A 24,860-nucleotide genomic window follows, 5' to 3' on the forward strand; every position below is an offset into this window, starting at 1 on the left:
GTCCTCTAAAACAACAATTTAATGTGTTTATATACAGAATTGTTGATTTGTATCTGTTTTGTCAAAGTTGTAAAAAATGTAAATGAGACGATACATAACTGTATAAAAATAGCAAAGGCAACGTAATGTTGCCATGCAAAACTCTAAAATAAATGAGGATGTAAATGGAGTTTACAGATTTGAAATAATTGGCCACCTAAGTAAAGAATATCGAAATTTTGAAATATGATAAAGATATTTTGAGCTAACAAAAATTTGAAGTGAGGGGTACCTCTACTGCCCCGAAGTTAGTTTTTAACAAGAATTTAATTGTCATTTGGATCCTATCTCACATCTATTCATATTCATATTTTATACATTCTGTAATTAAAACAGTGTAATGATCGAATGATGATAATCTATCTATGGTTCTAAGTCGGTAGCCATGTCTTTAATGAGAATGATGGTCTTATTATTTTCCCTATCTTATATAATTTAAGGATGACCTTAGGTGAAAGTAATAAAATAAAGAATTTAAAATTGATACTTCAAGTCGGTCAAGCATTAGTTAAGGAACAAAATAAGCTAAAAATATTGATCGGTATTCGAGATATTTCAGTTTTAAATTGGGGCGGGAAAAGGCTAACTCGGACTTTTACCTTAAATTGGCATTGTAACTATTTGGGTCTCAAATCATTTTTCTTAAAATCATTTTTTTTCTTACAGTTTTGTAGCATGTGTGTCCTGTCTCGTTTTAAGTGTGTTGTCTACCATAAATGAGTTAAAACTTAATTCTATTTTTGTTTCTTTCAGGTTTTTAGCATGTGTGTCATGTCTCGTATTAAGTGTGTTGGCTACCATAGATGATCTATCAACAGAAGTTATTTCAGATGTTATTATGTACATAGTGAGTAATTATAATGTATGTTGTATTTGTGCCTTAGTGGCTCATATGTCATAGTAGTTCAACTACTGTATCATTAACCTGTTCGAATGCCGTACATGCATTGCAGGTGCGTTCGACTAATTACTAGAATTGCCATTGTTCGAAGGTCGACGATTCTCTCTTGGCACTCTGGTTTCCTTCATCAATAAAAACCTTCCCACCACGAACTTGCCAAAAGTGCTCAAAGTGGCGTCAAAGAAATAAAACTCTATTAGCAGTGTCAGGTAATGCAAAATTCACCCGGTACTTCAAATTAACATGCGTCTTATACCATATTAAACAAGAAATTAATATCGAATTCTAATTCTGAAATTAACGACGGAGTAGACCAGATATTGTAGGCCTCTTATGCTATCTATAGAATTCAAATAGAAATCTGAAGATGCAATGATATATTAATATGGTAAGCTTTTCTATTTGTGCTATAGAATCGAAATAGCAAAACAATAAACGATTAGATACATAATTATATATTAGACTGTTGCTTTAATTTTCTAATGGTATAAGAACCTATATTCTCTATTTCTGTTTGCACTCAAACGTATTCTGACCAGATACATTATGTAGATAGATATTGAGCTTATTGAATATATAATATATCACTTTTTATGGGAAATTATTAGTTGAACGATTTATTTGTTGAAGAAAACGGTCATGTCAGATTGATAGCTACGAATAAGTTACTGTATTTTATTGTTTTAGAGTCCACAAAGCTATACATAATATATAATTGTATGAAATATTTATGTATTTTTTTAACAAGTTTGCTTAAAAATAATTACTAGGGTTATAATATGCATTTATATTACCCAATCATACAGAAAATATCTGCAATTAACTGGAAGAACGAAAGAAACCAAGCACGAAATATGGTTATAATACTGACGCGAAGCAAAAATTGGGTCAGGATCCCAGACTATCTATCGCCGCGATATATCCCTTATCGCGCTGATACGGCGTTACACAAACACCATCTTCGCTAGCCAAGGGTTACGATCCACTTCCCTCCTCTTGGCTAGCGAAGATGCACAAACACTAATGAAAAACAAAATATATCTGTGAATGAAAAAATAAATACGTGTTTCAATGTTTTAGAATAGCATTATGATATCACTGAGGCATATGTTCACACTGCTGAGCAGCAGTACGCCAGGCATTTTCAATTAAAACACAACAAAAACACAATGCAATATACATGTAGCAAGCTACAAATGTATGTAAACGTGTGTCTAAATTTTAATTGGATATTTGGTACATGTAAATATTTGTGTACATGTATATTAAAAAAATAATAATGTTCATAATTCGTCAACACAAAAATCTATCAAGTCATTTACCAACACAAATTCACACAAAAGACAAAAGCATCACTACCATAATGATCACACCATGCAATTGTCAGCTTCATTGATTATATTTTATACCACAACCCTTTAATTTAAATGTTTTTGCGCATACAGAGGAGCACTTCTAACCTCTCATCAAATCTGTCAGGAGAACTGTTCTAGGACAGTATGTAGAACTGTCATCCTGACACCTAGACACTTCTAGATAGAACAGTTCTAACATAGAACTGATTTTGATTTGGTCAGTTCTACCGAGAATAGATTTTGACAGTTATACCTAGAACCGATTCTGACAGTTCTACCCTAGAACAGTTTTAGAAAATACTCCAATTATTTGGTCAGTTCTGTGACTAGAACAGTTCTATGGATAGAACAGTTCTATGGATAGAACAGTTCTATGGCTAGAACAGTTCTACGACTAGAACAGTTGGTCAGTTCCACGGCTAGAATTGATTAAGTCAGTCCTAGGAACTATTGTCTTAAATATAAATAAGTCAAAAGAATATTATATATATAAAAAATTTCTCATCACAGCACTGTTTTAACATTTCTTGTTCCGGAAAGTGTCAATAACCATCTTTTAGAACTGTACTACAAACCTGACAGGTTTGATCTGTTCTATGGCTAGAACAGTTTTAGACAGTTCTGCTGACAGTTCTATGGTTAGAACTGATTTAGTCAGTTCTGCTGACAGTTCTACGGTTAGAACTGATTTGGTCAGTTCTGTTGAATATTCTACATTTACTACTAGAACTGATTTGGACAGTTCTACCTAGAATTGATCCTGACAGTACTACCTAGAACTGATTTTGACAGTTCTACTTAGAACAATTCTAGGGTAGAACTGTTCTAGGACAGTTTGGAACAGTTCTAGGACAGATTATTCTGCATGACAGTTCTAATACGAGGTTAATATAGAAGTGTTTCCACTGTATATGTCGATTCTCTAGCATTATATAAAAAAGGAAGATGTACAATATACATATATGACACAATCCATCGACACAAATAACCATTTTATATAAAACTAAATATATATAAAAGAAAAATACCGAACTCCAAGGTAATTTAAAAAGGGGAACTCCTTTAAATAAAAAACTGAAGAAAAAAAAAAACGTCAGACTTTATCAACCAACAGAACCAAATTATGGAAAACAACTGTCAAATCCCTGAATTTGCAGAGGGATTTTCCCAAGATATAGATTGTTGCTATGTTGTAGGAATCTGCTTTGTTAATATGTCTGATTACAGAGTATATTGTACGTATTTGGGCAGCTGGCTGTCGATCACAAATAACCCTTTACAAAACTGTAGATATGTTTTAGGAACCTGCCTTGTTAATATGGCTGATTACAGAGTATATAGTACGTATTTGGGCAGCTGGTTGTCGATCCAGATTCCAAGGGAGGAGTGGAAGATTCAGGTTTATGAGAAGACCATTATGCATTATAGGCAAGTATGGCGGATTTGTGTAATGGTCTGTTACTTACTTCTTTACTGTCCGGTTTGATATATATTTACGACTCAGACAAAATAATTTTTGTCTTAGAATCACGTCCTGACTAAACAGGAAAGCGATATGCATTATTGGAAAAAAAGGTACTTAAAACATGGTTCAACTAAAGCATTCTACCAACCAGTTTAAATTCCAATGAAATAGCCGAAATCATTAGATGTCTACGACACTTGACCCAATGTGTGTGACTTTGACCAACGAACATCACATTTTCTTCCTTTCAGTTTGTTACATCAAATTTCATTCATGGTGGTGAAATAGCGAAAAAGACGTATTATTTTATATTTAGTCATGTCGACTCACGACCAATTCGTCGTTTCGGAGTCTACTGGATTCTGGGTAATATTTTCAAAAGTGTACCAAAACATCGTGAAAAGTTAAATACGTCTTAAAATTAAACCAATGACGTGACGTTTTCTTCATTTTGGTGTACGAACAATGAAATTACCCAATATCCTTTAGATTCTGAAACGACTAATTGGCCGTTTCAGAATCTAAAGGACTATGGGTTATTTCATTGTTCGTTCCCCAAAATGAAAATAACGTTATGTCATTGGTTGAATTTCATTTTTTAGGCCGTTTTTAACCAATCGTGACGTTTTTGTGTACACTTTTGTAAATATTACCCAGAATGCATTAGATTCTGAAACGACTAATAACAGAATGGTGTATATTCCAAAGAGGAAAATTTCTATGAAAACCTTTCACCATTAATAAAACAGAAATTGACATAGAAATAAAAGCTGTATTTGTCCCTATCTGTAAATATATTCTTGATTATATAACAGCCTATATATTTTATTACTGGTCAAATTTTAACTAATTAATCATAAAGCAGAATATATCAAAGCATGTCATTTGAAACCATAGAACAGATTGTAAAACGAAACCATAGAACACATGGTCTTCTATTGCAGATTGTAATACGAAACCATAGAACACACTTTCTTCTATTGCAGATTGTAATACGAAACCGTAGATCACATGTTCTTCTCTTGCAGATTTTAATAGGAAACCATAGAACACATTTTTTTCTATTGCAGATTGTAATACCAAACCATAGAACTTATTTTCTTCTATTGCAGATTGTAATACGAAACCATAGAACACATGTTCTTCTATTGCATATTGTAATACGAAACCATAGAACACATGTTCTTCTATTGCAGACTGTAATACGAAACCATAGAACACAAGTTGTTCTATTGCAAATTGTAATGCGAAACCATAGAACACGTACATGTTCTTCTATTGCAGATTGTAATACGAAACCATAGAACACATGTTCTGCTATTGCAGATTGTAATACCAAACCATTGACCACATTTTTTTCTATTGCAGATTTAATTTTGATTATTTCCATTGTCGTGATATTATTTGTTGGATCACTAAGCTCAGCATTCGCCGCTACATCACTTCGAGGTCTTCGGTTCTTCCAAATTCTACGAATGGTTCGAATGGACCGTCGTGGAGGGTCTTGGAAACTCTTAGGATCAGTTATATGGGCTCACAGACAGGTTAGCTTTAAATCATAGTAATAAATCTCAATTAAGTTGATACGTTTGTGGTTTGTCTTGTTGCAAACTTTTAATTTAGCTGTCTTGAAATATATAAACAATGCTCTTGGCGATTATCGTAACAGGTATTGATAGGATAACATATAATCATTTATTTTCGTTTCTAAGCTGTCAAATTTGTAGCTTCAGCTTCAAACAAACGATACATTTTCTGTTTTATGTTTGTCGTTGTGTTGCTTTGTCATTGGAGATTACACCTACCTAGTTTTTATTCATTCAAGGCCGACGATCTGACTTGATTAAAATACGCAGATATCTTTATTAGACAATTATACTATAGGATAAAATAAATGCAGGCTGAATATTTAACTTAGATTATTATAATTATTATTACTATTATTCGTATACTAACAGTGTTTTACAAGCCCAGTAGTCAACCATTCGGCGTTGACATGAATATCAATTATTTTGTCCTTTTTATAAATTTCATGTTTACTAAATTTTGAATTTCACAAAAAAATCTAAGGATTTTCTAATCCCTGGAATAGATTACATTAGCCGTATTTGGCACAACTTTTTTGAATTTTGGGTCCCTAATTCTTCAACTTTATAGATTTAGCTAAATTTTGAGTGGCACTGATAAGTCTTGTGTGAACGAAACGCACGTCTGGTATACTTAAGAATTGAATGTTTCTTTTTATAACTTCATTGGAGTGTAAAAGCGTTGACCGAAGTACATTCAAGAAATGTACGCACGGTTAACGCTTTTACAACCCTACGAAGATACTAAACGATTGAAGCATTCAATACTTATAATTATATTTTTTTCGCTTTGAACATGAAAATACGATTACTATCCAGTTTTTTTTCTTCTTTTTTTTTTACCTGTGCACTTCATTATAGAAGCACGTGTCATCGTGAATGTTATAAATCATTTTGAAATAAAGTTCATTAAGGAATAACGCGAAATTGCAGTTAGTCAATCAGAATAACGTATCATAATTAAACATACATCTAATGTAATTATTAGAGGATAGAGTGTTTAACTGTATTTCTATAATGTTTGTGCTATTTTCACATTTCCTGACCGGTGCACAACTTTCCTCAAATCTTTGAAAAGAAAGGATAAAATCATTAGAGAAACAGATTCCACCACTTTAACTCTCAACAGTTAAATTTAAATGATTTAAAAAGAAATATTAAAATTTAACTGTCTCGAATGGAGAAATATCGTAATACACTTGTTATAGTTGTTACAGTTGTGGAATCTATATGTTTACAATGTATGTCCTTTCAATACATCAAGTTATGCGTTTTACAATACATGAAATCATCCATTTTACAAAACATAAAATCATGCGTTTTACAATACATGAAATCACGCGTTTTACAATTATACATGAACTCATGCGTTTTACGATACATAAAATCACGCGTTTTACGATACATGAAATCATGCGTTTTACGATACATGAAATCATGCGTTTTACAATACATGAAATCACGCGTTTTACAATTATACATGAAATCATGCGTTTTACAATACATAAAACCATGCATTTGGCTATTTATTAAATTTTGGAATATGTATTATTGTTTTGTTATTTTTTGCGTTAACCATAACACATTTATTTATTTCAGGAGCTGTTAACAACACTGTATATAGGAATTCTAGGTTTACTTTTCTTTTCATTCCTCGTTTTTCTCGCCGAAAAAGATCACATCGCCGATAAAGATTCCGAAAAACCAAAATTAAAAAGTTTTGCTGATGCAATTTGGTGGGGCGTGGTAAGTATACTACTAGACCAGTATTGACTTTTATATGTCTTTGTCGACTTTATTTCAGATAGAAAAAGAAAACCAAAAAGTACAAAAGCAGGTGCACTGAACAATTTTATGCTCCACAAATATTACTCATCGTGTTGCTCATGATTGGTAAACGTCGATTGATGTAAGGCACATATTGTACATTTATAGACTTATGATTGACGAAGGATGGACAATTTAAATAACGTGTTACTCTTTGTGGTGACTATGTGATCGCATCTAGTGATAATGGATACAATAGATTCAGTTAATTCTGCCTTTTAGATAGAATTGCATCTAGAAATTGACAGTGAATGTCATTAAAAAAACAAAACTTTACAAAAAAAGAGATTATTTTAGCTTTCCGATTGTGAACTTTTCGTTTCTGTGTAGCAACATTCCAGTTGCGCCTGTATACGGAATATATATATCCCGGTTCAAACGATATTCCAAGGCTTGCTTTCCTAGCATAATTTTCTTGATAGAGGGTCGCCGAACACAAGGAAGGTACTAAACCAAGAGTTCCAAAAGATGAAGTTTATACTGACGACATGAGTTGGTTGACAGTTACGGACTATCCGTTTCACAGATGATAGCGGATATGTTTCAAATGTCATAACTACAATTCCGTCCCCTTTTCCCGAATGTAACTAACCGAGTAGGACAGCAAGTGGACATATACTAATAAATTTACAGATATTAGATATAATGGTTTAAAAGTCAATGAAATATAACGATACAGATAAGGTTAGCATGACAAAAGTCAATATACTAAAATACGCAGCATCATTTTATCAACAAAACCAAAAACAATAGATATTTTGTAAACTTTAAAAAAAAAAAAAAAAAACAACAACAACGAAACAACCAAGCATTGTTATTAGTTAGAACTAAAAATATTTTGTTCTTGTTTTATTTTTGTAGATAACATTATGCACGGTGGGATATGGTGATGTTGTACCTCAGACGTGGGCTGGAAAGGTTATTGCAGGATTTTCAGCGATCTTAGGGATTTCATTTTTTGCTCTACCTGCAGTAAGTGTGTATTCTACTGTTCACATTTTTTTGAAATTGTAAGTCGGCAAGATAACATTACATTCAAAAGATAAATTTTAATTTTTCCAGACGTTTAAACTTAAGGTACGAGTGTTTTGTTCTAAAACTGCCTGGAAAAGATATATTTTAAAAGTGCATTGCATAACTCACTTTAAGAAATAAAATTTACAATAAATGAGCAGGTAAACAAAGAGATACGGACAACTCCTATGTAATACAGTTTTATACAATTTTAAAAATAAGGCAATTTCGTATAACTTTCCACCGTGTAATTGTAAGTGATAAATTTGTCCTGGTAAAATATTGTTCAGGAAAACAAGTGCCAGACATAATTTACTAGCTATGGACTTATTTTCCTAGGAACATTTGTCTAAGGACTTATATTCCTAGTAAAATCATGGACATGGACTTGATTAACTAGGAAAAAAAGTCTGGAAGACAAATTTTACTACCGAACCAAATTTACTGTTACATAATCACCTTCAACATTGACGTGAAGTAAGCTGTACAAAGGCCTTTGCATGACAAAAACATAAGCCGTGTATGCTAAAATAATAGACATGTGTGTATGCATTCGTTCCTTCCTTAACTTTGAACAGAAGTCCTTCAAAAATCCCTGAAATAATTTCAAAATTTCTATAAACATTTGATTTAAAGTATGATATTGTTTGAGTTTTTTTATTTACCACTGTTTGTAGCCATTTATTTACTTTTAATAGGGTATACTTGGATCAGGGTTTGCTCTTAAAGTACAGCAACAGCAAAGACAAAAACACCTCATTCGTAGGAGAGTTCCAGCCGCCATGTTAATACAGAGTTTGTGGCGTTGCTATGCAGCAGACAGAAATTCTATATCTATAGCTACGTGGAAACCCCATATGATTCCCTGTCCTAGTCCAACGGCGTAAGTATAATGGTGTTTAATTGGCCGTTGCATTGAAAATTGAATAACAAGCCTTGTGATTGGCTATCAACGTCTTAAACAGCAATGGGAATTGAACTAACGAGATGACGTAATTTTCATTTTGGATTACGAACAATGCAATTACAAATGTACCAGCAATGCAGTACATTCTCACATCTCGAATTGTGCACAAAAGGCTTGTATTTTAGGATGTAAAATTGTAGCTTGACGATTGAAATCAAAATTATAAATCAAAAGGAGAAGAAGAAACTAGGGGCTCTAAAGAGCCTGTGTCGCTCACCTAGGTCTATGTGAATATTAAACAAAGGAAGCAGATGGATTCATGAAAAAATGTGTTTTGGTGATGGTGATGTGTTTGTACATCTTACTTTACTGAACATTCTTGCTGCTTACAATTATCTCTATCTATAATGAACTTGCCCAAGTAGTTTCAGTGGAAAATGTTAGTAAAAATTTACAAATTTTATGAAAATTGTTAAAAATTGACTATAAAGGACAATAACTCCTTAGGGGGTCAATTGACCATTTCGGTCATGTTGACTTATTTGTAAATCTTACTTTGCTGAACATAATTTCTGTTTACAGATTATCTCTATCTATAGTAATATTCAAGATAATAACCAAAAACAGTAAAATTTCCTTAAAATTACCAATTCAGGGGCAGCAACCCAATAATGGGTTGTCCGATTCATCTGAAAATTTCAGGGCAGATAGATCTTGACCTGATAAACAATTTTACCTATGTCAGACTTGCTCTAAATGCTTTGGTTTTTTAGTTATAAGCCAAAAACTGCATTTTACCCCTATGTTCTATTTTTAGCCAATGCGGCTATCTTGGTTAGTTGGCCGGGTCACCGTACACATTTTTTAAACTAGATACGCCAATAATGATTGTGGCCAAGTTTGAATTAATTTGGCCCAGTAGTTTCAGAGGAGAAGATTTTTGTAAAAGTTAACGACGACGGACGACGACGGACGCCGGACGACGACAGACGCCGGACGCAAAGTGATGGGAAAAGCTCACTTGGCCCTTCGGGCCAGGTGAGCTAAAAAAGGAGATGTCGATCAAACACCTCTAATACTATCCTGTTTCTCTCTATTTAAGCAAGACAAATCTAATGATAAGGTGGAATACAACAATGTTATCTTTATTAAATGTGTAGTTTACGGGTGCCATGTGTAAAGCAGGAATTTATTACCTTTCCAGAGTAGTTTATATCACTTTCGGTTTTTGGAAGCGTTTTATTGCTTTCCTATTAGTATTCTATGGAGTATACGGTAAATATCAGTGACACCCTCGTGTACAAAGTATAACACCAAATACCATTACAGCGCATTCCATTGAGTGTGTAGCCAAAGGTAATATATTTGGTTAGTTTGCTTGTTAGCTGGACCGTAAAGTTATTGTTGGGATAGGTAAACTACCCTACTTTGAGAATAGACTAGTCCAACAGAAAACTAATCGATTTGTCTGTTGGACTATGCTACTTATAAAGCAGGGTAGTATACCTGACCTAATAATGACTTCACGGTTCAGCTAACAAGCAAGCTTACCAAAGATATAACATTTCTCTACACACTCAATTGAATCCGCTGTAATAGCTATATACCATTATTCTATATTACAACGACAGTTTAAAATTTCTGCAATAACACTGCAGAATCAACACAATCATACCAAGATTCATTTTTCCCTATCATAGTTTCCACCTGGTACATTCTGTCAGAATCGGATGCATTCTAACCTATCTCTGGAGACCTTCTCGTCATCCATCCAGGCACACCAGCCAAGGAAAAAAAACATAAACTAACGAGCTTGAACTTTTGTTTAATGTAAATTTCAATACATGAACTTGTTGTATTTTAAAATTTTAAATCGTTTATTGGATAGTTTGCTCACATCAGACTACTAGCATGCACACAGGTTCTCTTTAATGATGCCCTGTAAGGATTTTGACAAACAATATAATGAAGTTGAAGTTTTAATGTTGTTCTTTTGAAAATTAGAAAATGTGGTATGATTGCCAATGAGACAACTTTCCACAAACGATCAGATGACACAGACATTAACATTATCAATGAGATCACATAACGGTCTTCAATAATGACCAATGAAAGCCCATACCGCATTGTTTGTCTTTTCGTTTTTTATATCTTTTTCCTAATCTATGATCTCCGTTTGCCTCTTATGTTTCTCTCTGTCAAGCTATGTTCTATATGCAATTTTTGAAAATATTACCGCGTTTGCTATATTTTTCGGTTCATATAAAAACGGTAGTTTCTTAGACGTAAATATTATTGTATGCTGTGTCTTCATTGATCGACTGCCCGAGATAATACATCATAAAAGTGAAACTTGATAGAAACTCCAGACAAAATATCGTCCTTAGGAAATGTATTATGACAAGAAATGATGCATTTCTTTTGAATTCCATCTCCGTTATTGACATATGTTTGGTAAGGAAATTAATCATTTAATGACATTGTTTAGATATCTTCAAATATACGATATTGCTATTGTTAGAATCATTATCATTACAGCGTGGACAAGACCATTCTTGTTGCTCAGGTTATCATTTGCGAGGAAGCCAAAGGTTCTAAACGCCTAAATCAAATACTGCGAATAAATAGCAAAGGACTAATTTAAAACCTTGTATGTTGATTTAAAAGTTGAATACTTAAACTTTATTTGTATATCCTATTGATTGGCATTATGTTTTCTGGCCTATCCGTCCGTATGTCCATCTGTCCGTCCGCCAGTTCGTCCGTCTGTCCCTCTTCAGGTTAAAGTTTTTGGTTAAGATAGTTTAATTAGGAAGTTGAAGTCCAATCAACTATATATACATGTTTCCTATGATATGATCGTTCTAATCTTAATACCAAATGAGAGTTTTGACCCCAATTTCACGGTCCACTGAACATAGAAAATGATAGTGCCAGTGGTTCATCCGTGTACTACGGACACATTCTTGTTTCTGTTCGTACACCTGCATGTAGTTTACTCTTTTATTCTATTTAAATCCCCATAGGAAGGCCTCTGTCAGTCTTAGTTAGCACTAAACCACTGTTATTGATAGCCGATGACAAAATATATGTGATTCGGTATTATTACAAACATAAGTATTGCGGTTGTCCACGCTGTTATGAAATGATTCTACTTCTTTCTTTCAGTGATAGACAGTTTAAAAATAATGCGTCATTTGTCAGTCGCTTTTCTACAAGACGGCGGGATAGAAGTACCGGCGGAAGTAACCATAGTCATTCCGGAAACCCTCATTCCCCATTGATACAGCCGAGAAAGGAAAACAATAGAAGAACAAATCTCTTAGATCAGGAGGAAGTTCCAGATACATTGCATAGGTAATTATATTGCAAAAAAAAACTTTCACCTTTCATTATATTATAGGAAATGTGAATCAGTTAACGGCATTACACAGCATTGTGTATAGATGACTGAACAGTCCACTGTTAACCAACATTTTGATTGTAACACATTAAAAATGACTAATTGGATTTTTCCTATGATATACATGTATCTATTCACCCCACCATTTTGTGATTTGCCCAAAATGTTCTGAAGACTAATCTCAAAATTGGCTGTTGTAATGGTATTGTTAAAATATACATGTAGCACGTACTATACAGTAAAGTATTCGTGCTGGTCCGTCTGTTAGCTGCACGGTTTATTATCATAAGCTAAACTTATGGTTCCAACTTCGGTCTGTACTACTATTCCTATTTTTGTTTCGATTTCAGTCGCCGAATCTACCATTTGCTCATGATTAGCGGCTGTAGCTATGTTTCAAGGATATAATCCATTATGAAACATTTCAACCCTTGTCCATCCTTCCGTTCGGCCACTTTTCTCATACTACTGAAAGCTGAAAGACTGAAAAGCTGATCATCAGCTCGACAGCTTTCTGTACCTTGATATCGATCGGGCGGATGGACAGGCGATCGGACGGTGGTGTAGGGTAAAGTGGGTTCAGTACCGTGGTATCGATCGGGTTGATGGACAGGCGAGCGGACGGTGGTGTAGGGTAAAGTGTTTTCAGTACCGTGATATTGATCGGGCGGATGGACAGGCGAGCGGACGGTGGTGCAGGGTAAAGTGGGCTCAGTGCCGTGATATCGATCGGGCGGATGGACAGGCGAGCGGACGGTGGTGTAGGGTAAAGTGGGTTCAGTACCGTGGTATCGATCGGGCGGATGGACAGGCGAGCGGACGGTGGTGTAGGGTAAAGTGGGTTCAGTACCGTGGTATCGATCGGATTGATGGACAGGCGAGCGGACGGTGGTGCAGGGTAAAGTGGGTTCAGTATCGTGATATCGATCGGGCGGATGGACAGGCGAGCGGACGATGGTGTAGGGTAAAGTTGGTTCAGTGCCGTGATATCGATCGGGCGGATGTACAGGCGAGTGTACGGTGGTACAGGGTAAAATGGGCTCAGTACCGTGGTATCGATCGGGCGGATGGACAGGCGAGCGGACGGTGGTGCAAGGTAAAGTGGGTTCAGTATCGTGATATCGATCGGGTTGATGGACAGGCGAGTGTACGGTGGTATAGTGTAAAATGGGCTCAGTACCGTAGTATCGATCGGGCGGATGGACAGGCGAGCGGACGGTGGTGCAGGGTAAAGTGGGTTCAGTATCGTGATATCGATCGGGTTGATGGACAGGCGAGTGTACGGTGGTATCGATCGGGCGGATGGACAGGCGAGCGGACGGTGGTGCAGGGTAAAGTGGGCTCAGTACCGTGATATCGATCGGGTGGATGGACAGGCGAGTGTATGGTGGTACAGTGTAAAATGGTCTCAGTACCGTGGTATCGATCGGGCGGATGGACAGGCGAGTGTACGGTGGTACAGGGTAAAATGGGCTCAGTACTGTGATATCGATCAGGTGGATGGACAGGCGAGCGTACGGTGGTACAGTGTAAAATGGGCTCAGTACCGTGGTATCGATCGGGCGGATGGACAGGCGAGCGGACGGTGGTGCAGGGTAAAGTGGGTTCAGTATCCTGATATCGATCGGGCGGATGGACAGGCGAGCGGACGGTGGTGCAGGGTACCTACTTTGTGTAATCAACTGCTCCAAAATTTTCAATTCAGGTCTCTTAAAATTCACATGCACATTACACGTATGTAGAGGCGGATTAAGAGGGGTCCAGGGGGCCCGGGCTCCCTCTTTTCTGGAAAAAAATTGGTTGTTTATATAGGGAATCACTGAAGCATGACTGGAGCGGGCCCCCTCGGAGGCAGTCAGAACCCCCTCCTTTTACGAAAGTTTCTTGATCCGCCACTGGTGTGCTCCTGCTATATTGAAATTGGTTTAGGATTTTTTATCTCATTTTTCCATACATGTACTTTGTAACTTTAGGCATTTTTAAATAACATTTATAAAAGAGTTTGTGTACTTAGTTCCTTACAGTTTTAACCAAGATCCAAGAAACTTCAGAAGAACATTGTACATATGTTGAAATGTTGCACCTGCTTTTGTAGAGTTGTTTGAAGATTTTTTAAGTATTATATTTCAAAAACTTAAATGATCAATATTGAGCACATTGTTTGTTTAATAAACAATATGTGCATCCGGGTCTTTGATCTTCTGCTATAAAGTTGAAATATTATGACACATTAAAGAATTGAAAGTGGAAAAAATACTTTGTGCAAATGTCATTGCTATTATATAATCAAGTATACAGATAAATCAAAGGTGTGTATTGAAACAAATTTCAGTACCAAAGAGGCCACTCATATGGGTTTCCAAGTAATCGCATAATCACAAAATGTATTGCCATATATAATAACATAATCATTAGTTATTTTTTTAAACAAAATAATCAAATAATCAAATAATCACTATAAAACGACTAATTAAGCCCATGAGGAGCCTCACTATACATATCACACATCATATCCTTAAATTCGTTTCAATTAAATACTTAATTCCTTCCGTAACATTTAGAATGCGTTTAGTGAGAAAAAAAATCTTAAGGCCATATTGCATTTACAATGTTGATGTTCTTATATTACAAAAGTACTGCGAAACCGTCTGAGCAATATGAATCAAAAAAATTCAAAGGAACAAAATAAACCATGAAGATGTCATCAAGAAAACTTACACTTTCTTTCTTTGTACGGTTTTCAAATGTTGGACAATAAGCATACGGTATATTGGTAAATAGAAATAAGATGATCAAATTACGGTCTTCAACACGCTGCCTTGGCTCACACCAAACAGTAAGATATCAAGGACCACAAAATGACTAGTGTACAACAATTCAATAGTTAAATCAACGATCTAATCCATAAAATTTTTCGTAGATATAAAAAAGAAAGATGTGGTATGATTGCCAATGAGACAACTGTCCACAAGAGACCAAAATGACACAGACATTACCAACTATAGGTCACCGTATGGCCTTCAACAATGATCAAAGTCAATAGAGTTTGGTTGCTTCGTATGTATGATTAACCGAAAATATCTGCGAGTTTGCATACTCTATATTAAAAGACGCAAGATACAAGTTATTGAATACACAAATTATTTTCTAGGAATTTGATATCAGAATGCATCAGGTATGACCAACATGCTGAATATTGCATGCTTGTTTGAAAGGCTCTCAACCTTTATACTGTCAACAGGCCATCACTGAACATGTTTTGCATGCTAAAATATCCGATCAAAATAGGTGCACCGCCAAACTTGTGAAATAAGAAAACAAGTTTGACTGTGCATGATTGTCCGCTTAATATGTACATGTATTAGCACCTTCACAAATGACTATGTCGCACTAACGCAAACATTACCTCCCTTCGTGACTATTGTTTTCACACGGAATAAAAAGAAAAATTTAGGGTCAATATCGGTTAATCTGATCGCGGGATTTTTCACTAACTTTGATCCCTATCTTCATTTTTGAAGACAATGACTGTAAGGGGGCGCTTAATAATTCGAGTAAACTTATTTCAGAAAAGGTGGAATAAAATAGACAACAGTATCGACATCATAGGGAGAGATGAAATATATTTTTGAAAAAGAACTATAGGCTTTGTATTTCTAGCCAGATATAGCAATAATGTATATTCACTGCAAAAATGCCTGATGACTATACCTTACATATCGTAATTGTACATGTATGAAACTGTTTGAACATGATGTAATTCCCTAATGTTGAGAAAAATTAGGAAATTTTGATTTTTTTCTAACAAATGCGACGATTTCTTTGAAAAGTAAATGTATCATGCATAACAAGTATAATTATAATGTGAAAAAAATATTATAGTATAAAATAGAAAAATGGAAACGGGAAATATATCAAAGAGACAATAATACGACCAAAGAGCAGACAACAACCGAAGGCCACCAATGGGTCTTCAACGCAGCGATAAAATTCCGCACCCGGGGGAGATCCTCAGCCTGCTTATAAAAATCAGATTGGCAAATGTTGCTGGTACACGTTCAAATGTTTTATGTTCAAGACTGTGTATATGTCTTATAAAACTATCTGGAATATAATGTTGTCAGGAAGGCTGGAAATTACCAAAAGTGCATACGTATGCTTTATAGTTGTGCAGATCTTGCATCAATTGTTTTACCTAGAGTCAAAGGTTGTGACCATCTTGCATCTTGCATCAACGACTTTGTCTAAAAAGGATATTGAATAAGCTTTGCTTCTTCTGGGTAAGGAATAGCTATATATAACTGTTACAGTAATACTTACCAATACAGTTTTGCAACACATGCCTGTGTAGAAAATGATCTGCAATTAATATAATTGTTGTAAAGGAATTTGAATTTACTAGAGAAGAAAACTAAAAAATGTTTGAAATAATTTTAGGGGTAAAAAAGGTACCCCCGCCCAATATTTTTATATTTGTTTTGGCGATGGAAATGTTTGTTTCTTTTCATACATGTATACATTTAATTAGTTTAATTTGATACTATTTTGATTTTTTATGTGAAACTGTGGCAATAAGACTATCTCTATTGTGGTATAAATAAATTTATTAAATTTCATTAATGAACTCCATTAAAACATTCGGACTTACGAGGATTACAAATGGAAAATTTTCCAAAATACTATCTTGAGTTAATTAAAACGTGGTCAAAATTTTTAAGTATACAAAGTCCAATAAATAAAAACGATATCCTAAACCAACAACTTTTTGGAAACATAAAAATTCAATACAACAAAAAACCTATTTTTTTCGCTAACTTCGGAAAAAGTGGAATTCATACAATAAAAGATATTTGGGATGAAGAAACGAAAAACATCAAAAGAGACAACTTAATATACAATACTCTTAAAGATAAGAGAAACTGGATCTCGGAATGGACAAGGCTGAAATTAGCTATTCCACAATTGTTCAAGGACAGACTAAAAAACGTCCACGTTGATCCAGAACCCCCCAAAAATGGTTATTACATTAAAAATACATTTGAATTTTACGATAAACAGAATAAAGTAGTAATCCCAAGTGAGATATCTTTGAAATTAATCCAATATTCGTTAAATTTAGATATAGTTCCAAACTGTCAGATAAAATGGAATATTCAGTATAATTCGGAATTACCGTGGAAAAAGATCTGGATAAATTTAAATAAAAGTATGTCCTCTAGGAAAGCAAATCAAATTTGCTGGAAAATTGTTCATAACATTATCTATACGGAGCAAAAACTATTTAGAATCGGCAAATCAAATAATGGCAAATGCCATTTTTGTAAAACAGAAAACGAAACTCTCACACATCTTTTTCACAGCTGTAACATTATAATGGTTGTTTGGGAACACATTTTTGATGCGCTTAAAACATATAATGTACTTAATAACACTGTATATATTCCATTGAGCGAAGAACTTATCATACTAGGAATGTACGATTACAACAAAAAGTACAATGTCATAACTAATACAATTATGAATACAGTTAAATGGATTATTTGGAAATGTAGGAATATAATCAAATATCAGTCTAAGAGTTTTACTTCCAGTAAATTGATAGCATATGCAAAACGGGAACTGAGCAGTTTAATTGAATCCATGGACAAATCATTATCATCTAAAAAAGAAAATTTTGCAGCTGAAATAAAACTAATAATAAATCTTATACATTAGTAAGTGACGTAATAATTTGTACTTACTTTCCTTTCCTTTTTAGAACATAATACATCCAACTATAGAAATTTACAATACACGCATTTACAAGGTCGAGCATGTGACCTATAAAATCACTGACCGACACATAACAATGTAATCCAGGTGTTAAAAGTACAAAAAATTAAATGTCAATTATATAAGTAAAGGTAAATTATTGTGTAGATTGTAGTGTGTTTTGGGGGACTTTTGATGTATTTTATTTACTGGTAGAATATTGTGAATAATTTATACGCAAACTCAATCTGTGTAATTAATATGAATGTATAACTTATGTATGGAAAAAATATAAAATAGATTTTTTTTTTATATAATAGAGTCCACCGTTTATCCCTGGACGTTGGATCATTGTAAACACAGGGCCCCTTGTGTATTCTTCCCTGGGTTACACAAGGATTATTGTATTCAGGTGATTTTCAATAAATGTATTTCAAGTCTTAAAAAAAAAAAAAAACTCCATTAAAACATCTGATATGGGCGTAATAATAGCTATATATACGTTTTTTTATAGCACGGTATCAGTTACTATATATTATACACATTGTCTTGTCTTTGTGGTGTATACTACTTACTCGTATCCCTTCTTTTACAATGATTAAGTCTTAGTTATACCTGTATTTGTATGCAGCCTTGTAAACAGGACTTGGTAAGTACACTGTTTTTTGTTTGTTTTTTTTTAGATATTGGCTTGCAAGACTAAAACTAAAACTATTTGTTTTTTAATTTTTAAACTAAAATTTATTGTCAAAAATTAAATGCTTGCTAGCTCTACTGAGTTATCGCTGCAATGCATTCATATATGCCTGCTAATGCTCTTTACTGGTACCTGCAAAAGTAAAATCATATGACAGGAACACAGTTAAGTGTGTCGTTTATTGTAGTAAGCTAGTAATACAAGATTTCTGCTATGTATTTTGTTGATGAATTGACGAATATTCCCTCCTTGTTTTAAATGAAAAATAAAAAATAAAAGTAATAGTATGAAATTGTGAATGGAAATTGGGGAATGTGTCAAAGAGACAACAACCCGACTATAGAACAGACAACAGCAAAGGTCACCAACAGGTCTTCAATGCAACGAGAAATTCCCGCAATCGGAGGCGTCCTTTAGCTGGCCCTATACAAATATATATATACTAGTTCAGTGATAATGAACGCATGCTTTATATGTTTATTTGGATCATTCAAAAACATTCAACGACCCTCGAATTGCAAGAAAAATGTTATTTTACGGTTTCCGGCTATGCGGAAGCGGAACCAGACAACGGATATGTGCTACTGTAAACACATCCAGATTTTGTGAAAGTAAGGCCAAACAAAATAGAATGTGTGGTTCCAGTTACATCTAAAAAATATCTTAGGGTAGGAAGGTAGGGATCTTTTTTTTTTTTTTTTTTTTTTATCTTTTTTTACATTGAGTATATGGGAGCAATATTCTGACTTTAACAGTGCTTAAGTAAAAATGCCAAAAAAAAAATCTTTAGGGAAGGCTATTAGTAAAACTATAAATTAGGGTAGGTAGGGTATTACTAACTGGAACCACACATATACTTTTATTTGGCCTAGCGACTATTTATCTATATATTTATGACTCCGTCCTGAAGTGAAGCTTTTAGAGGCTAGAGACAACAAAAATCTATTCCACTGCAAATTACATATTAAGATATATATCAGACTTAAATTAACGACTTTATATATTTGTAAATTTATGGCCTCAACCTGTAAATAAGACTGGAGACTGTGTCAAAGCAAATTACATAAGATATATATTTATCATTGCATTTCTAATTCAATAAACGTGCTTTGCTGCTTTGCATGTATGTTTATGTTCTCCTACATTTATTTGCTAGAGTAGTACATTGAAATGATCTATGTTTTTCTTTTATTTGTTGACTTAAAACAAGAGGAGGTGCTTCATTTCCATCAGATCCTTGTTAATTGTTATGAATATGATATTCAAGTTTTTTATGGTAGCTATAGTGTGACACATTTATGACAATAAAATTGAGAATGGAAATGGGTAATATGTTAAAGAGACAACAACCTGACCAAAGAGCAGATAACAGCCGACGGCCACCAATGAGTCTTCAATGTAGCGAGAAACTCCCGCACCCGGAGGTGGGTCTGGACACTGCAAATCGCCTGTATAAATAACGTCAAATTTTTTTTAGTGCGGAAATCAACTGCTTTTAGGCCAATACATGTGTAGGATGAATCATTAGACTTCTTACAAGACGTGTCTACATATATTTTATTTATCAAACATAGCTTAACCAAAACCAACTTCTGATGGGTAGTATTGCCACTCCGCAACGGACCGATAAAATACTTCAATACTCTAGTCAACTGTAATAATATAATTAAATATTGATAATGCGCGCTGCAATATTAGAACTTTTTCTTTAAAAAAAAAAAAGCACATTTGCATGTACATTTAGCAAAGAGAAAGAAAATTTGAGCCCTTTCAATAATTCACGCTATCCTCTTTTTCAATGATCCTGTGGATATCTTGAATTACCAATTGTAGGTTAATGAAATTTACCATAATGTCTGTATGAAATGGCACGTTGGACTACATGTTTTTTTGCTGCGAAGTAAAGAGTGATTTATACATTGTATGTTCGATTGCATTCAGTTGCATTAATGAAGAACAGTGCATTTTGATAACTTAACTAAATTATTCCAATAATTTTAGACGTATTCAAATAATAATGAAAAAAGTTTTTGTTTTTGTTTTTAGGAGCCATTTGAGTCTTGCTACAGGAATAGCAGATCACAGAGTGGATCAACTTCCGCTAAGGAAAGATAACCCGTCACCGCCATTATCATACGAAGGTTATTTAATCTTAATGTCATTTCTAATGCTATCGTTATAATATTTCACAATTTGTAAAGTAAATGCCATTTTTCTGAAATGTATGTTTCCTAGGACTATCGTGTTCAAATAGAATCGTTTTCTTAACAGTGTGGACGAGACCATTTATTTTGCGCGCTCAGGTCTCCCATTGAATAGGTTAGATTAGGTAAAAGTTCGTCTGTAACATCCAATTCCGATGACGTACTGTGGATTCATTTATTTTCGTGGGTACCAATTTTTGTGGTTTGATGAAAAATTGCATATTCGTGGGTACCAATTTTTGTGGTTTGAGGAAAAATCGCATATTCGTGAATATTTCATTTCGTGGTTTTGAAAAAGACTGCATACGCTCCTTAAGAAAATTTGCAATTCGTTAAACAATTAAATTCGTTGTTCCCATGTACCCACGAACATTGGTATCAAAAGAATATCAATGAATCCACAGTATTTTGTTTTATAAACCTGTAAATTGTTGTGTCACCGAAGGTTCCCAATGCCTAATAAAATAATTCGAAAAAAAACTAGTATAGGATGTAAAATAGTTATCCCAGTCGGACTTGGTGTGTCAGTGTGGGATAACTATTAAGAAGACCTCTGATAGACTGAGTGAGCATAAAATAATTGTAATCGATAGCAGATGACAAACAATGTAAAGGTGAATGACTCAGTATCATTACCAACATAAGTATTACATGTACGAGCGCCCACACTGTTATGATACATGTACGAGTGCCCACATTTTTATTACATGTACGAGTGCCCACATTTTTATGGGAATACCTCTTATTTACAGGACAATTACTTTAAAACACGTTTTTAAACCCGATTTCATGCAATAGATTGACGTCTTTCAATTGTTTTTTTTTTTTTTAGATGACCTCGACCACTCTCCAAAATTACATCAAATAACAGATGTAGATAAACAAGCCATTAGAGCATTGCGAAAAATCAAATATTTTGTTGCTAGACGAAAATTCAAGGAAGCATTGCGACCTTATGACGTCAAAGATGTCATTGAACAATATTCGGCTGGCCACGTGGACATGCTTGGTCGTGTTAAAAATTTACAGTGCAGGTTTGTCTAGTTTTCTTCTTTATTTTTTTCTTTCGCCCTTCAGACGTAAATGTTTGATAGTGACTTGAATTTTCAAAAGATGATTATAACTTTTTCTCAAAGGTAGTTTGTCAATATATTGTACACCACTACAGTGATTTTCCTATCTTTTTTCAAATGGGGTATGGGCCCTAGGCAAATGGGAACAAAATAAATCATTGTTTTTATCAGAGTTTAATGTGTTGTTTTTTTTTATTAAAATTCCAATTGAACAAATTTTAACATATCATTTTTTTTTGTGCATTTTAATATAATATCATCAGGGATTATCAAATGGATGATAAAACTTCATTAAATTGGGAATCTTCAGTGTTCATTTGGGGTTAAATTGGAAATGGAGCCTACATTGGGACCCAAAATAAAGGCAGGAAAATCACTGCACTATTAAAGGTTACTTAAACAAATACACGCACGGTAACATATGAGAACTTTTAATCTTGAGGTGGTCTGTAATATTATAGGATGAAATAACGAAATGCAATGCCTAAAAGTTGTTGTTTTTTTTTATGGAGGGAAGGAGGGGAATTTCTTGTATGTTTGTGGTATTAATTTCGACTTGCACAAAACAAATTAAAGTAATATGTATAACACCTAAAAAAAAAAGAATTAACATTACTCAAATCATATTTAAAAATCATCGTTTTAGCCCTAAATTGTACAATACAAACAGAAACTGCTGCTTTGTTCTATATAGCATTACAAATGTCATTTGAACATTTTCCTTTTAATTTCAGGTTAGATGTAATTCTTGGTAAACAAGGCAGCAAGAAAAAAGATGTTTATGATTGCAATCAAAGTCTTGCTTCCAGAGTTGTTAAAGTAGAACGATCTGTAAGTTTGTCGGAAAATTGAAGAAGAATATGCGAGTGTAACCTGTTTGGACAGGAACTACTTACCCTTTCGAACCCCCTAATATATAAAAAAAGCGGTGGTATGATTTCCAAATAATTTAATTTTGGATGTAACGTGTCTTCTGATTGGCTGATGTTATTTTGTTATCAGACCATAGACATAATTGAGTCATGTGACCGTGACGTCATCAACGTTTTTTCAAGGTTTTCTTCGGTTAAAAATGGAATTTAGAATTAAATTATAAGTAATGACTGTAATATTTTTTCTGTCTATTCGAAATAACATAAAAAATGTGCACACTGTTAAATAACCCGCTACGCGCGTTATTCAGTGTGCACCACATTTTTTATGTTATTTCTTCATAGACAGAAAAAATATAACAGTCATTCCTTAAGGTCAAGTGACAGTAAATGGGCTATGTCACAGATTTCAGTAAAATTTGGCATACAACTCTGGCTCGATGAACTTCAACTGAAAATCGAAAAATAATATATTTATCTCAATTATCATTTGAAATATTACTGTTTGAATTCTTACAAAATGGGTGAACATTTGTATAGAAAGCACATAAAATCGGCGAAAACCTTTCTAAAATTTTTCTTAAAATCGCCAAATCTCTAATTCTACTCCATAGATTTTTCTTAAAAAACTATATGTTGTTGATAGATAAATTCCCGTTATAATGATGCAAAATAAAGATAGGGTCACCGACTTCGTTTTTACGGTATACATTATTCAAAGTTGCGTTCTTTGTGAAAAAATCCAACAAAACGTCGAAATAATCGTATCGTTATCGCGTTGCAGGCCGTAAAACGTTGTTTTTTGACGTTTTTCACTGCCAACAAGGTATCAAATTGATTATTAGACAAAAAAACGAATTCGGTGACCCTATGATTATTTTATATCATTAAAACAGAAATTTATGTGTCAACAATATATAGTTTTTTAAGAAAAATCTATGGAGTAGAATTAGAGATTTTGCGATTTTAAGACAAATTTTAGAAGGTTTTTCGCCGATTTTATGTGCTTTCTATACAAATATTCACCCATATTAAAAGAAATCAATCTGCAATTTTTCAGATAATAAAAGAGATAAATGTATTATTTTTTCGATTTTCAGTTGTAGTTCAACGAGCCAAGGTTGTATGCAAATTTTTAGCAAAATCTGCGACATAGCCCATTTACTGTTCCTTGACCTTAATGAAACAACTCTCCACAAGAGACCAAATGACACAAAAATTAAGAACGATATGTCATCGTAGGGCCTTCAACAATGAGCAAAGCCCATACCGCATAGTCATCTATAAAGGACCCCAAATGACAATGTAAAACAATTCAAACGATAAAACTACTGGCCTAATTTATTTATAAGTTTACCGCAGGGTCTTGATAGTGTTTGTGATGTCATCGTTTTTTAGGTTTGTTGCTTTTTCCTTTCGATGATATTATTTTTGCCATAATGTTGTCTTTTTTCATTTGGACTAATGTTTTTCGAAATTCTAAAAGAAAATTAAATAAATGTATTTCTTTTATTGCGCATGTACATTACAGAAGCGCACTAAATGTCATTTAGCAGGTTTCAAATGACAATCACGTTTTTCACTTTCAATGATTTTAATTACAGAAAAGTATCAAGGGACAAATAACGCTTTAACTAATTCATGACGAAAAAGGTCTGAATGTTAATTACTGCATTGGAAAACACCGAATTTAGTACTGGAAAAAAAATGGTTAAAATTGATTGAGTACTGGAACCAAAAAAAACCCAATATTATAAAAGTACAAG

At 33.9% G+C, this 24,860-nt stretch overlaps 1 protein-coding gene across 5 annotated transcripts in view; it reads left to right on the forward strand.

The window, feature by feature from the left end:
- The window catches only part of LOC139497907 (potassium voltage-gated channel subfamily KQT member 1-like), a 144,261-nt gene that overhangs the window by 118,023 nt on the left and 1,378 nt on the right, over positions 1–24,860 (forward strand). For 2 of the 5 annotated variants that reach the window (XM_071286146.1, XM_071286147.1), the window contains 12 exons: positions 793–886; positions 3,597–3,723; positions 5,129–5,304; positions 6,946–7,092; positions 8,035–8,145; positions 8,886–9,070; positions 12,263–12,451; positions 15,649–15,672; positions 18,880–18,897; positions 20,992–21,086; positions 21,982–22,183; positions 22,957–23,053. In XM_071286146.1, coding sequence (XP_071142247.1) covers positions 793–886; positions 3,597–3,723; positions 5,129–5,304; positions 6,946–7,092; positions 8,035–8,145; positions 8,886–9,070; positions 12,263–12,451; positions 15,649–15,672; positions 18,880–18,897; positions 20,992–21,086; positions 21,982–22,183; positions 22,957–23,053 — 1,465 coding nt within the window. The remainder of the gene's footprint in view (positions 1–792; positions 887–3,596; positions 3,724–5,128; positions 5,305–6,945; positions 7,093–8,034; positions 8,146–8,885; positions 9,071–12,262; positions 12,452–15,648; positions 15,673–18,879; positions 18,898–20,991; positions 21,087–21,981; positions 22,184–22,956; positions 23,054–24,860) is intronic. The other 3 variants (XM_071286149.1, XM_071286150.1, XM_071286151.1) reach the window with 3 other exon arrangements.

Source organism: Mytilus edulis, chromosome 12, assembly GCF_963676685.1.
Source record: "Mytilus edulis chromosome 12, xbMytEdul2.2, whole genome shotgun sequence".
Taxonomy (NCBI): Eukaryota; Metazoa; Mollusca; class Bivalvia; order Mytilida; family Mytilidae; genus Mytilus; species Mytilus edulis.